At 49.7% G+C, this 14,803-nt stretch overlaps 1 protein-coding gene across 2 annotated transcripts; it reads right to left on the bottom strand.

Annotated features, from left to right (window-relative positions):
• Positions 1 to 2,328: 2,328 nt before the first annotated feature.
• On the bottom strand, positions 2,329 to 14,771 carry LOC115051740 (major facilitator superfamily domain-containing protein 6). 2 transcript variants are annotated; one of them, XR_003841319.1, is made up of 9 exons: positions 14,568 to 14,771; positions 12,847 to 14,251; positions 11,689 to 11,786; positions 11,045 to 11,206; positions 10,868 to 10,966; positions 10,497 to 10,789; positions 6,033 to 6,876; positions 3,135 to 3,280; positions 2,329 to 2,388 (listed from the first exon to the last, which is right to left on the bottom strand). XR_003841319.1 is itself a non-coding variant. In XM_029515346.1 (7 exons), the coding sequence occupies exons 2-7, from the start codon at positions 14,247 to 14,249 to the stop codon at positions 6,754 to 6,756; spliced, it is 2,178 nt and encodes a 725-aa protein (XP_029371206.1). In that variant the 5' UTR covers positions 14,250 to 14,251; positions 14,568 to 14,771; the 3' UTR covers positions 5,455 to 6,753. The 2 variants fall into 2 exon arrangements, 1 of the variants encoding a protein (XP_029371206.1); XM_029515346.1 differs by lacking the exons at positions 2,329 to 2,388; positions 3,135 to 3,280 and having other exon boundaries at positions 5,455 to 6,876.
• Positions 14,772 to 14,803: the final 32 nt, after the last annotated feature.

Here is a 14,803-nt window from a genome sequence, read left to right as displayed (position 1 = left end):
AGTTTTTGATCTCAAGCCAGCAGGCACGAAAAACAACAGCAGCTTGGGATTAGTCTCCCCCCCACTCACACGCCTACCTTGCCAGCATAAGTCCCTGACTCAATTAGAAAAAAACCTCTGCAACTTAGGGCTCCTCACACACAAGTACCCACATCGTCCTGCCCACGTCCCTGCAGCATCACAACCAGCATCGCTTTAATCACCCCGCACAATGAATGCACGGGGATTTGTGCTGGTGACATAAATGCAGAGCCGTGCTGACAACGAACGAACACGCTGAGAAGACGGCGAGGAGACGACGGGCCGAGCACCAGAGGAAATAAAGATCCATCTGCCTTTAATTAAATAGCAGATATGGTCCACCGTGGGCCGGACGGGCTTCAGCACATTTAAAGCTGCACTGTGGCCCGTAACTCAGATTTCTTCACCTCTGCAGTCTCATGATGTCCGTTTTATGTCTCAGAGGATTCCTGTTGAAATGATTATTTTATTCTGGTTTAGGCAGGCAGCTAAAAGTTGTTTCAGGTCGGGGAAAGGTTGTGATGACAGTTAATCTGCAGTATCGTCCATGTAGCCTGATTTTTTAAACAGATCTGCATTCTGTGTGACAGATTTTCTGTAAATTTGGTTAAAATATGACGGATAGCATCTAAAAGGTTGTGCTTTTATTTTTTAATCACCCTGTGGAGGTTTAATGACGCTGAAAGGACAATTGATGCCTGAATTGAGAATTAATGAGCAAATCTGATCTTTTCCAAGTTCCTTCAAATCTTCATAGCATTTAATTAACTCCATGTTCCTCTGCAGACAATAACATGTTCCAGCCAAATTCATCTAAACGAATGAGGAATAAAACTAAATGTGAAGTGTGAGAATTTTCTGCCGACATGAACTGTGTGATTTTAATTAAATTCAACCTGCACTCTTAAAATAAAGTTGGAACTTTCAGGATTGGAGTTCACTGAACCTAAAATGTGCTTATTATATTTACGCCCTGAAAATGGTTTTATTGTGCTGAATTTGTTGTTTTCCTGGTTCAAAGATGAATTCTTGAAGACATATATTTTCCTGCTTTAACTTATTTCACTCTTGTCAGTGAGAACAGAAGGAATGTTGTCTTTATGTCTGTTTGCTGAGGAGCGTTTTGACCCTTGAGGACTGAATAAAGTGCGTTCTGTCAATAATCCTCCATCTCCTGTTCTGCTGCATCGTCCTTATTATTTCCTGTTATTTCCTCTCACCTATATCGTTACCACAGCAACAGATGCAGACGGACTCCCTTTAAAGGGTGCAGCTTTCACCACCAGGCCATGGGCTTCACTTCCAACAGTCGTTTATTCTCTTTTCACCTCGTGTGGAGCTACAAAGGGCCTTCCTTGGTATGAAGATCAGCAGATATGATCGAAAGCTCCGTCGTCCACATTTCTACAGTTTTTATGGCAGATTTTCTGGAAAGTTGGTTCAGATATGAGCGACGTTTGGATGGAAACTATTTATCCTGCAGGTTTAAGGCTGACAAATCAATGAGCTGAGTAATGAGATCACTGACGTCGTAGCTCTTACGGTCATCGTACCTGGTTCGATTCCCTCCGTCAGCAGGAAGTGGATCACAACAATAAAAGTCTTCCCGGACCGGGCTGGGCTGCTGGGCTGCTGGCCGCCCACAGACAGGCCTGACTAGTGGGCGTCATCTATGGACCGATTGATCCCAGAATGGACAAAAAGTCTCACTGTTGTCCTGCAGGAACAAAAGACACAACACTGTTGTAGTACACACAGGACACACTGTTACGCTACATATACACTGTTACACTACAGTACACCATCACAACAACATACAACAGTACACAACTGTGTAGCAGCACAAACACAGTTTATCACTTAAAAAACGCATCAAATCTAAAGCCAACTCATTCGTACTGTCATCATTCAAACTTTTTCTGCAATCAGCTTTAACAGTAACCCGAGAGGTCAAAGGTCAGCATCATGGAATAACATGCAAATGAGCGTATCAGTTTCCAAGTGAAGTTTCCGTTAATTGTGTGAAACTTCTGTGGAAAATGTGAAGTGAGGCTCAGGCGATGATGTGTGGAGTGCCAGCGCACGACTTTGCTACCACGCCAGTCTTTGTGCTTTCAAGTCCAGGGAGCCGTGACGGCGGCAGCTGTGGGTTCGTTGTGGAGGTGTTCACCTGGAGAGGGGAAAGGTCACAGCTACAGAGCGCACGCCTTTTATGCTTTATAATACGTATGGCAGCTGAGCCACATCAGCTGCTGAGGAAAATAAGAAAAGAAAAGAAACGAAAAGTACCGTCAGTTTTTGCTGGTGTGGGTTTGACGCTGACTTTTATGCATCAAGGGGAGTTTTGGAAACTTTTGCGCTTGAAGGCTGTAAAAGAAACAGAAGTTATTGCAAAGATGCAAAGCGTGGTCGTTGGGAGACGCGTTATGTTGCTTTATTTGCTTCCGACAATTAGACACGCAAAAGTGCAATCAGAGCTGCAGAGTGTCAAAGGTTAAAATACAAGCACTCACTCCCAGAAAAGAACAAGTGGCCCTCAATGTTTCGTATTTTCTCATTTATGAAGGATTTAAATCTGTCCTTAAAATCACAACCTCTTTTTCCTCTATCTGGTGCAGCAGAAGTTCCGTTTCAGCAAATGTGACGTCCAACTTCCTGCTGATTAAGAAGATAAATGTAAGAGTGGACGGGCAGTTTTCATTTTTGTTGTCTTCTCCTGCTGCTAAAAGGACGAACTGAGTTTGAAGAATCAAATAAAAGTTGGTTTTTAAAATATTTTGATCCAGTCTGATTTTAAACTGTCTGTAAAACAAACTGCTCCTTTACTCCTGTTTTCTCCAGATTTTCCTCTCAGCTTCATGATCAAACACAGCAGAGGAAACGTCTTCGGAGAGAGATGGAGCTCCTTCAGAGGCTTCAGGGACCAGAGTTAAATCCCAAAATGCTGAAAGTTTACTGCAAAATGACGATTCTTGATTGGAAATAAAAAGCCTGTGCAGTCGCTTCAAGCTGGAAAGTTGTTGAATTTTTTAGAATACGTTTTGAATACGTCGGAGGAGGGAAATAGGTCAGACAGTTGCAGAATTATGTCTCATGTGTCTGATTTAAATAACCTTTTCCATGAGCTTTGGGAGTCACAGGCGTTTGAAGGTCACATCAGCTGAGGTTGCAGAATGACTGGGCTGCTGGAAATGACTCGAGCTGCTTCGTTGGACATCAAGGACGAGGTCTGCCCCGTGTGATTCACCTGTGGATGCATCTGGGAAGATGAGATTTTATTGGAATTAGCCTGCTTGGTGACACAACATTTCTCTGCAGCACCGTCTCTTCTGCTTTCTCATCTCAGGCTAATCATCATCATAATCCATCATGAAACGCATCATGGACTCACAACAGTGCTGGCAGCCAGTGGATGATTTCACTGATTCACAAAGCAGTCCATTATCACCACAGTCTGCAGTCAGATACATGGAGAACATCATGAATGAATTATTGCTCCTCTTCTTTTTCTGTGTTGTGGATTTGAAACTATGGTTTCTTTTCTTTGCTCGGTGTTTTCCCCGCAGTATAAAACACAGTCTGTAAACGCTAATCTGTTTAAGGTAGAAAAACGTCAACAGCCTGCAGCTAAATGTGGGTAACCTCCCATCCTGCTCAGACTGTTCCTTTCCCAGGATCCCGCCGGGCTGCTCCAACACTCAAAGATTCTGGCAAAATGTGGAAGGCACCAACCATTATGGCCGGTGGATGGAAATGTTAATTTCCTCCCTCGATAATGATGCATGTCATTTCCAAATGTGATTATACAAACAGAATGCGGCGCAACACGCTTGTAATGGGTTTAAGATGTTTTAAAATACATTACCATGCCTGCACACTGTGAAACATAAAGGCCCCGAAGGAACCCTTTAAGGTTTTTCAGATTAAAACCACCGGCGGACCTGGGGAGGTTCCCTGAGGAGCTCCAGGATTAAAGCTCTGTAAAACAAAGGCGATTCGAGGCATTCGTGACACATCGGGGCTCATGTTTGGCGAGGAAGGAGATTAATGGCTGCGTCTGGTTATTAAATGAATTATTCTAAATATAAATCTTTAAATATTGGCTGATTATCAATAAAACTGTTCAACGCTGGCAGAAACAAATGAGCGCTGATTTACTCTCAATTACGCACAAACAGCTTTGAAGTCATCTATAAGATGTTTTGTATAGATCTTTAAATCTTTTCTCAAAAAGCAAAGATGTGCTGTTCTTTGACAGAACAATCAGGGAATGAAACCGGGAACGAGGTCAGACAGGTCTCTGCACCGACACACAGAATCATCTATTAGTGAGAAAACTGTCAAATGATATTCAGAAAATGGAGATTTCTCTTTTTACTGATATCTGATTAAAATCTTAACAGCCAAAGGTTTCATAGTTGGATGGCTCATTTACACATTCATTACGGAAAGAGAGAATTAATTTATCGTGAGCAGTAAATTTACATTTCAATTCAATTTGCGTTCTGAATACTTTAAATTCAAACGATCAACAATAAAATGCAGAATTGTTTCGTTATGCAAATGTGTTTTAGTCACATGACTCATCGTTAGACTGTTTATAGGATTAATTAAGACTGTTAAAGGGGAATTTAAGACAGTTTGTTGGACACCTTTCAGGAAAGCCCATTAACCATTAAAGAAGACAGCAGATGATATTCACTGGGTGACTAATTGTTGTTGTTTCAGATGGGCCTTTCTCCTCTGTGGGGAAACCCTGAAAGTATTGGGCCGATTTAGGTTTCACTTTTCTGCAGATCAGAGCGTAAACACAACCAGTCTTCACAGTTTCGTGTTTAGAAACCTGCTGCGGTACAAACTGTACAGAGCAGCTGATGGGAAATTTGTTTGTTGCTTTGCTTGTTTTCAGCATCCTAACCAAAATCAGCATATGTGTTCTGATATGAACTTCTCACCCTAAAAGGAAGATGAGATGTGTGATATTTCCTGCCAATAAGGTGACTCAGCTGGTGCTGCTGGAGGTCCAAACGGGGTCGTCTGGAGTACCAGGCTCATCTTCAGCTCCTGCAGGATTCTGTTGTGACTGCAGCTTCTGACATTTCAGTCATCCAGTCCAAATGCAGTCCAGAGGTTTCCTTGTTTTCCATGTTCTGAGTCACCGAAAAATCTGACTTAGATTTGATTTCACGCTGACAAAGGTCAAAAGACCATCATCTGTTTTTAAAAGCCTGAATGGACACTGATGTGAGAATGAGATCTAAGTCAACATCTGAAGACAAGCAAAAGTTTCAGGGAGCAGAAGAAGAAGCGGCAGCGTCACTCGGATCGGGGAGCTGGTGATTGGATGCCATGAAGTGAGCTGGCTCTGGGTGAAGGAATACTGAGAGGAAACACAAGCCTCACCCTTCAGTGTCCTGTGTTTCCGGGCACTTTGCTCCTGAAGATGTAAGATGTCACTGCTGACGTTTCTGCCAAAGTGCCCACAAGCAAGGCGCTGCGATGATGAACGTGTTGCAGTAATTGGAAGCGTCTGGAGGTCAACGCCACAGTAATTCCCTGCAATTTCCTGAATGGTGTGAGAATAAAAGCCCGCCTCGCCTCAACCCTCGGCGTCACTTAAATATATGTAGCATTGTTGTGCAGCTCGTGGTCATGACACCTCGGGAAGAACAACACTATTATACTCTTCATTATTAAGGACCACGCAACCTGAAACCACAACAGCAGCACCAGCAGAGGGGATGTGGAAATTTCTCCACGGATATCAGACAGCCTGAGTGTGCCAAGACGTTTGATTTTATTATTTTTATATGCTTTTTTTTACAACAGCAGTCTACTTCTTGAGGAAGCCTATTACTGTCCTCCCACACACACCCATCAGTAGCAGGCACACCACAACCTCAATAACCCTGACACACACACACACACACACAGAACACTACTGCCACCAAGCGGCTGCCTTGGCACTTTAAAGGCTGGACTGCAGGTTGTGTACACGAGTGTGCCGTTACCTTCAGACTCATCTGAACGGGTCCATGAGGAAGCTGCTCCATGATCTTCATCTGCAGGCCCATCTCAGCGATCTGTGAAGCTCAATGCGTGACACGTTTTAAATAACAGCTTTTATTTTTTCCTTTAATCGTCCTGTTGGCAGACGACACACAAACACTGAATTCTGGGATTGTTTGGCATGAAAGTCAGTGTCAGCTGTTGGCAGTTTCAATACAAAAAGCAGGAGTGAGGAAAGGGAGGCACTTCTTCCAGTTTGACCCGCTGTCACTTCAGTTTCAGGCCTCCAGTCAGTTCGGTTCAGAGCAGCAAATCAAATATTTTGGTCAAATTTAAGGCGACCTGCTGCAGAGATCTGATAAAAAGATGAATTAGCTAAACTTCGGAGCGTCCTCTGAATAAACACAAAAAGTCTTTGACTTTCTAATTAACCCTTTTTTGATAGAATTCCTGATCAAAACACAGAGGCTTTTATTGTGAAGAACCCACAGGAAGGAGTCAGTATTGAAAGGCATAAATAATAAGAATAAAATGTGTCAGATTTCCTCACTTCCACCGGTAACGGGCGGTGCAGAGCTCCGCGGTGTGTTGGATCCGCTGCACCTCAGCATTCATTGTTAAAAAACAAAGTCCCGGCTGCAGAAACACGTTTCAGTTTGAGTCGTAAACTATTAAACTTCAGTGAATGCTGCAGTGACCGGATGTCAGACTTCACGGTCACACTCAGGACTCAGTCTGGCCGGCTGTGGATGGGTGGGCGTGGTCTGTGTTGGGTTGTGGTGCCGGTTCGGAGGCGGCTGTCGTGTCCACCGCCGCGCTGTCCGTCGACGCCCTCTCATTAGGCACCTAGACGACGAGAGCAACAAACAGTGACCCGGTCCGACAGGTGCGTCACAGACAATCAGACGTCTGGCACCAACATTTATTCAGTCCAGTCTATAAAAAGATGTGAAGGCAGGAAACCGAGCAGGAAAAACCTGATCACCGGCTGAGATCTTGTTCCAGAACACTTTTCTTCTGTCGACCAATCAGCAGCCAGATACCGGCGGGATCAGTTTCTCTGACACTGTGACCCTCACGGCGCCAACATTCACAAACACACAGACGTCAGCATGCACGTACACACCCACACACACACACACACACAGTAGTTTTCCATCGACCTTCACTCACCTTTCTTCAGCGTGTGGGCAGCCGGTTCGAGGAGGAAGTGTCAGAAAAGTTCAGGTTAGTGAGAGTCAAAAACGTTTGTCACACATCGTACGAAATCAGTGCTGCTGTTGACGACACAGACTCACAAACACACATGAGCTGGAAATCAGCCACCTACTAAAGGTGGCGTAAAGGTGGACTGAAAGGTCCCGGCGGTCTAAAGGTGGACTGAAAGGTCCCGGCGGTCTAAAGGTGGTCTGAAAGGTGGACTGAAAGGTCCCGGCGGTCTAAAGGTGGACCTGAAAGGTCCCGGCGGTCTAAAGGTGGACTGAAAGGTCCCGGCGGTCTAAAGGTGGACTGAAAGGTCCCGGCGGTCTAAAGGTGGTCTGAAAGGTGGTGGCGGTCTAAAGGTGGACTGAAAGGTGGACTGAAAGGTCCCGGCGGTCTAAAGGTGGTCTGAAAGGTGGACTGAAAGGTCCCGGCGGTCTAAAGGTGGACTGAAAGGTCCCGGCGGTCTAAAGGTGGACCTGAAAGGTCCCGGCAGTCTAAAGGTGGACCTGAAAGGTCCCGGCGGTCTAAAGGTGGACCTGAAAGGTGGACTGAAAGGTCCCGGCGGTCTAAAGGTGGACCTGAAAGGTGGACTGAAAGGTCCCGGCGGTCTAAAGGTGGACCTGAAAGGTGGACTGAAAGGTCCCGACGGTCTAAAGGTGGACCTGAAAGGTCCCGGCGGTCTAAAGGTGGTCTGAAAGGTGGACTGAAAGGTCCCGGCGGTCTAAAGGTGGTCTGAAAGGTGGACTGAAAGGTCCCGGCGGTCTAAAGGTGGTCTGAAAGGTGGACTGAAAGGTCCCGGCGGTCTAAAGGTGGTCTGAAAGGTGGACTGAAAGGTCCCGGCGGTCTAAAGGTGGACCTGAAAGGTCCCGACGGTCTAAAGGTGGACCTGAAAGGTCCCGGCGGTCTAAAGGTGGACCTGAAAGGTCCCGGCGGTCTAAAGGTGGACCTGAAAGGTCCCGGCGGTCTAAAGGTGGACGTGAAAGGTCCCGGCGGTCTAAAGGTGGTCTGAAAGGTGGACTGAAAGGTCCCGGCGGTCTAAAGGTGGTCGTTAAAGGTCCCGGCGGTCTAAAGGTGGTCTGAAAGGTCCCGGCGGTCTAAAGGTGGACTGAAAGGTCCCGGCGGTCTAAAAGGTGGACTGAAAGGTCCCGGCGGTCTAAAAGGTGGACTGAAAGGTCCCGGTGGACTGAAAGGTCCCGGCGGTCTAAAGGTGGACTGAAAGGTCCCGGTGGACTGAAAGGTCCCGGCGGTCTAAAGGTGGACTGAAAGGTCCCGGCGGTCTAAAGGTGGACTGAAAGGTCCCGGCGGTCTAAAGGTGGACCTGAAAGGTCCCGGCGGTCTAAAGGTGGACCTGAAAGGTCCCGGCGGTCTAAAGGTGGACCTGAAAGGTCCCGGCGGTCTAAAGGTGGACCTGAAAGGTCCCGGCGGTCTAAAGGTGGACCTGAAAGGTCCCGGCGGTCTAAAGGTGGACTGAAAGGTCCCGACGGTCTAAAGGTGGTCGTTAAAGGTCCCGGCGGTCTAAAGGTGGACTGAAAGGTGGACTGAAAGGTCCCGACGGTCTAAAGGTGGACCTGAAAGGTCCCGGCGGTCTAAAGGTGGACTGAAAGGTCCCGACGGTCTAAAGGTGGTCTGAAAGGTCCCGACGGTCTAAAGGTGGACTGAAAGGTGGACTGAAAGGTCCCGACGGTCTAAAGGTCCCGACGGTCTAAAGGTGGACTGAAAGGTGGACTGAAAGGTCCCGGCGGTCTAAAGGTGGACCTGAAAGGTCCCGGCGGTCTAAAGGTGGACTGAAAGGTCCCGACGGTCTAAAGGTGGTCTGAAAGGTCCCGACGGTCTAAAGGTGGACTGAAAGGTGGACTGAAAGGTCCCGACGGTCTAAAGGTCCCGACGGTCTAAAGGTGGTCTGAAAGGTCCCGGCGGTCTAAAGGTGGTCTGAAAGGTCCCGGCGGTCTAAAGGTGGAAGTGAAAGGTCCCGGCGGTCTAAAGGTGGACGTGAAAGGTCCCGGCGGTCTAAAGGTGGACGTGAAAGGTCCCGGCGGTCTAAAGGTGGACGTGAAAGTTCCCGGCGGTCTAAAGGTGGACTGAAAGGTCCCGGCGGTCTAAAGGTGGACTGAAAGGTCCCGGCGGTCTAAAGGTGGACTGAAAGGTCCCGGCGGTCTAAAGGTGGTCTAAAGGTGGACTGAAAGGTCCCGACGGTCTAAAGGTGGTCTAAAGGTGGACTGAAAGGTCCCGACGGTCTAAAGGTGGTCTAAAGGTGGACTGAAAGGTCCCGGCGGTCTAAAGGTGGACGTGAAAGTTCCCGGCGGTCTAAAGGTGGACGTGAAAGTTCCCGGCGGTCTAAAGGTGGACTGAAAGGTCCCGGCGGTCTAAAGGTGGACTGAAAGGTCCCGGCGGTCTAAAGGTGGACTGAAAGGTCCCGGCGGTCTAAAGGTGGACTGAAAGGTCCCGGCGGTCTAAAGGTGGACCTGAAAGGTCCCGGCGGTCTAAAGGTGGACCTGAAAGGTCCCGGCGGTCTAAAGGTGGACCTGAAAGGTCCCGGCGGTCTGAAAGGTGGACCTGAAAGGTCCCGGCGGTCTGAAAGGTGGACCTGAAAGGTCCCGGCGGTCTGAAAGGTGGACTGAAAGGTCCCGGCGGTCTAAAGGTGGACTGAAAGGTCCCGGCGGTCTAAAGGTGGACTGAAAGGTCCCGGCGGTCTAAAGGTGGACTGAAAGGTCCCGGCGGTCTAAAGGTGGACTGAAAGGTCCCGGCGGTCTAAAGGTGGACCTGAAAGGTCCCGGCGGTCTAAAGGTGGACCTGAAAGGTCCCGGCGGTCTAAAGGTGGACGTGAAAGGTCCCGGCGGTCTAAAGGTGGACTGAAAGGTCCCGACGGGCTAAAGGTGGTCTTAAAGGTGCCGACGGTCTAAAGGTGGTCGTTAAAGGTCCCGGCGGTCTAAAGGTGGACTTAAAGGTGCTGACGGTCTAAAGGTGGACTTAAAGGTGCCGACGGTCTAAAGGTGGACTTAAAGGTGCCGACGGTCTAAAGGTGGTCGTTAAAGGTCCCGGCGGTCTAAAGGTGGACTTAAAGGTGCTGACGGTCTAAAGGTGGTCTTAAAGGTGCCGACGGTCTAAAGGTGGACGTGAAAGGTCCCGGCGGTCTAAAGGTGGACGTGAAAAGTCCCGACGGTCTAAAGGTGGACTTAAAGGTGCCGACGGTCTAAAGGTGGTCGTTAAAGGTCCCGGCGGTCTAAAGGTGGGCGTTTAAGGATTTGAAGCAGGACTCTGTTCACCTGCAGCGGTTGAGTGTCTGGCGGCGGTCCTCCACTCTTCATCATGTTCATCATTTCTTTGATCTGGACAATGGCGAAGGCGATGGTGACCCAGGGGGATCCTGAGAGCACCCAGGCAGGCTGAGTCACGTCCTCCTGATCCTCCTGGTGCTTGGTCTTCTTCACTGGCAAGGCGGCGGCCTGCTGTGCAGGGGCCGGACTACCAGCACCGCCGTGGCTCTGCACCAGGTCGATGGTGGCGATGGGGACCGGGCTGGAGGGAACCGGGATGTTCTCTGCCAAGATTTTGTCCTCTGGGGAAAGAATAAAAGACACTTTGGCTGTTTTTTTCTGATTTTGAGTTTCAAGAGGACGGTTGAAGCGGCCCCCACCTTTGTCCTCAGCCTCTCCAGTCAGACATTGGATGAAGGCGAAGATGAGGAGGATGACGAGGGAAGCCATGCCGATGCCTCTGAACGTGGCTGCAGCGCCTGCACAGCAAACAGCTGATGAGAATTCTGCTGCATCTCAAAAACACCGTTCACTGTGAATCTTTGTGTGTGTTATACCAAAGAAATTGACGAACACCCCCCCAACCATGGCTCCACAGCCGCGGCCCAGACCGAGGTGGAGGCCCTGCAGGATCCCCTGGGCCGACGTCCTCAGGGCTGGGGGGACGGCAGCGCTCAGGAAGGAGATGCAGGCTGCCCAAACTGAGGCGTGGGTCACACCTGGAGGACGCAGAGGGACAGACGGGGTTCAGAGCTGGGGAGGAGGAGGAGCTGCTGCTGTTTTAGTGGAGTCTGGATGACAGATGGGTTCTAACTTATTGTTCTTCTGCTGTACTTTCAGTTTTCTGTCTCTTGTGTTGAGCAGTTTTTCAAAGCTGCTGCATGAAGAAATTATGAGCATGTCAGATAAAAAGAAAAGATCATTTTCACTTTTTAAAATACAACTTGTTACTAAAGACTTTTATTTTGCAGGTAGCCCTGCCTCCTGTGTCTAATGGAAACAACCTTGAGGCTGAAGCTCTGAACAGGTTTTCACCCGTCTGTTGTCTCAGGGCGGGAACACTCCTACTTTGAAGAATGTCTAATTACCTGCCTGTGTTTACTCTGACTGTGTTAACTTTATTACAGCAGCTGATTAATCAGGTCTCTCTCTTCTCTTCCTGTGGACGTCCTGTTAGACTCCCCAGAAGGGAGCGTGTTACCTTGAAGCACCTCCATGGGCAGCACAGTCCAGGCGTTCTCCAGGTAGGAGATGTACAGGTACCGAGCTGTGTTACAGGCCAGGCCGACGTACAGGACTCTGTGGGGGATTCATTCAGTCAGTCAGATTCCTGCTGTTTTCCTTTTCCAGATATGAAAGTAACATCAGATCATCAAAAACATGAAAACCGACAAGCTACAGAATTTAGGAGAAACGTAGAAACAGTGAAGTGACATGAATCGAGTCTTTGTTGGTTTTCAGGCACACCCTCCATCTGCTCATCTGCAGACCGACAGGATGAACCGCCTGTTTGTTCATCCGACAGAGAGGACGAGCTGTTTGAGTTAGACTTTAATTATTTCAGCCGACTTACTGACAGATTTAAACCTAACACCAACGTTTCCACTGCATCAGGCTGTTTGCAATGTTTTCATGATTTAACATTCTTCATTACAAAAGAGTAAAACAAAAAAAAAAAAAAAACTTTCCAAAATGTATGTTTGTTTGTTTGATTGAATAAATTTCAGTTGTGCATGAAAATTTGGGTCTGTTACTTGATTTTAATTCAAACAGCTCAGCTGCAGCAGTCAGAGTTAACTGCCACATCTTTTGGAAGAGGACGTCCTGCTTTCCCTGATATGTCGTCAGAGGACAGACCAGGTGCATTGTGGGTTTGGAAGCCGTTTTTAAAATGTGGTGAACACAGGACGTCAACCTGATGCTGCAGCTGCTCACGAGGCGGTTTCATGCCTCTGCAGTGAAACAGGAAGTGAACGTCATCTTTCTGCAGTCAGAGCAGGTTAAGAACCTCACAGAACTAACAGATAATCAGTATCGTAGCTGGTTTGTTGCTCCAGAGTAAAGAGAGCTGACGTTCAGAGCTGCAGCCTGACATCTAACACCAGGCTCTCAAATGTCCCTGCTGCCTGTGAGCTCAGGAAGCCCCTCGCTCATGGAGGGGGAATGGTCTGGGTTGGACAGCTGGGCAGAACCATGAGGAATAAAACGATTCTCTCAGTTCAGAGCACACTGAATGTTTCCTCATCTTCTGGAGAAAAAATAAACCAGAAGTTGACCACAGACTGCACTGACGTGTTTTTGTGGAGGTTTCTGCCTTCAGGTTTGTGCAGATTATCGATTACATATAAACAGATCTCACCTGACGTGTCCGACCAGCTCGATGAACTTGTGGCTGGTGAAATAAGCGGCGAGCTCGGAGACGTGGCTCAGGATGGAGCAGATGCCGAACAGCGTGGTGGTCCCCTTCAGGTCCTCCAGGTGCCAGTAGAGGAAGCTGAAGACGAAGCCGTAGCCGAAGCCCATGAACCAGGCGACGAAGAGCACCGAGCTGTAGCGCACGCTGCACAGCAGCTTCAGGAGGTCGCTGTAGAGGAACTCCTCGGGGGCGCTGGGGCTGATGGGAATCTGGTCCGAGGAGCTGGACTCTGTGATGGTCTGCTCCACCACACCCCCTGGAGGCTCAGGGTGGTAGTTGCTGCCTCTTTCAAAGTAAAACTGCGTGGCAACAACAAAGGCGACGGCCATCAGCGCGCCAAAGACGATGAAGGCGATCTGGTAGTTGTGCAGGGAGTCCGGCTGTTTGCAGCCGACGCCATCGATCTCCACGGTGATGTGTGTGTGGTCGATCCAGATGCCCACGAGCAGCATGGCCAGACCCCAGCCCAGGGAGCCCCACATCCTCTGCAGGCCGTAGCGGTCTCGGGCCTTCCCCAGGTACTGCAGGGTGACGGTGTCCACGATGGTGACGGCCGGAGCGCTGAAGAACTCTCCGATGATGATGACGAGCAGGATGAGGAGGAAGTTGGTCTCCACCTGGTCCTGGTTGTAGGTGATCTGGTACTCCTTGGCCTTGGTAGGAGCCGGTGAGGTGGTGGGGGTGGAGGTGGTGTTAGCCTCACTCGTGTTGGTGTCAGCGCTCCGTTCAAGCCTGTGCAGCCCGCTCAGGTGTGGGAGGTCCAGAAAGCTCCGGCGACTCCTGGTGAGCGTGGCGGAGCTCCTCAGGTCCGTGGTGTTGCTGCCAGAGAGAGTCGTCGGCGTCGCCATCGTCGTGGCAGCTACGTTTGTCTCCACGCACTTGATCTCTGCCGGTTTGACAAACCCGATGCCACAGTTGAAGACCAGCCAGCAGAAGACGGAGAACAGCAGCACGGCCTTCCCCTTCTTGAAGCGGTCGGCCACCACGCCCCAGAAGGGGGCGCTGCAGAACTCGATGAAGTATCGGATGCCGACCAGCAGCCCGCTGCGGCTGGCCGACATGCCCAGCTGCTTGTAGTACACGGCCAGCAGCGGGTGCAGCGAGCCGTAGGCGGCGTAGAAGAAGAAGTAGAAGATCTTGGAGATGAGCAGGTTGCTGTTGACGCGGAGCCACATCCTCCTCCAGCAGCTGATGGAGTCCGGCTCGGACGGTGGGGGCTGTCCCGGCGGTGAGTCCGGGGGGGCCGCCGGAGGCCCGGAGGCTCCGGCCGGCCCCTCCAGCACGTACCTCCGCTTCTGGTCCTCCTCATCGTCCGTCAGGATGGCAACCTTGTCGTCGGCTGCCATATCTGGAAGATAAGGAAATGAGGGTGAGGCCGGGAAATACCCACAACGAGCTCATCTGTGCTCCCACCGGGCCGGTACCGGCTTCAAATTAGGCCAAGGGCTCACATCTGAAACACCGACAGTGTTCCGATGTGTTCCGACCTGGACCGGGTCTGATGTGTTCTGGATGCGGAAGTGTGGGAGTTCATTTCAGGGAAAAAGACGGACCGAACGCATTTACGGTGGAACTGAAGGAAAGAGGTGGGGTGGACCGGACCGGACCGGACCCGACCCGACCCGACCCGACAGCCAGACTGCAGCCTGTCGGCCTGTTCTCACCTGCTCAGGTCGGCTGTCCCATTAAACGGTGTGTGTTCTGTTCCCGCTCAGCTCCGCTCCTCTTCCGGACATTTCATCAGAAGACAGTGAGTCAAAGTGGACTGTTCTCCGGTGTCTCGGTGTCTCCGGCTGGTAATTTAACGTTTTTCCGCCTTTGTACGGAGAACAACAGCAGCTGGCTGAACCGGAGAGTCCACCTGTCGGCGGAAACAACACACACACACATCCGGTCCGAG

The sequence above is a fragment of the Echeneis naucrates genome, chromosome 2 (genome assembly GCF_900963305.1).
Source record: "Echeneis naucrates chromosome 2, fEcheNa1.1, whole genome shotgun sequence".
NCBI lineage: Eukaryota > Metazoa > Chordata > Actinopteri > Carangiformes > Echeneidae > Echeneis > Echeneis naucrates.
Note: the sequence above shows the minus strand (reverse complement) of the source record. Positions and strands in the feature narration are given on the sequence as shown.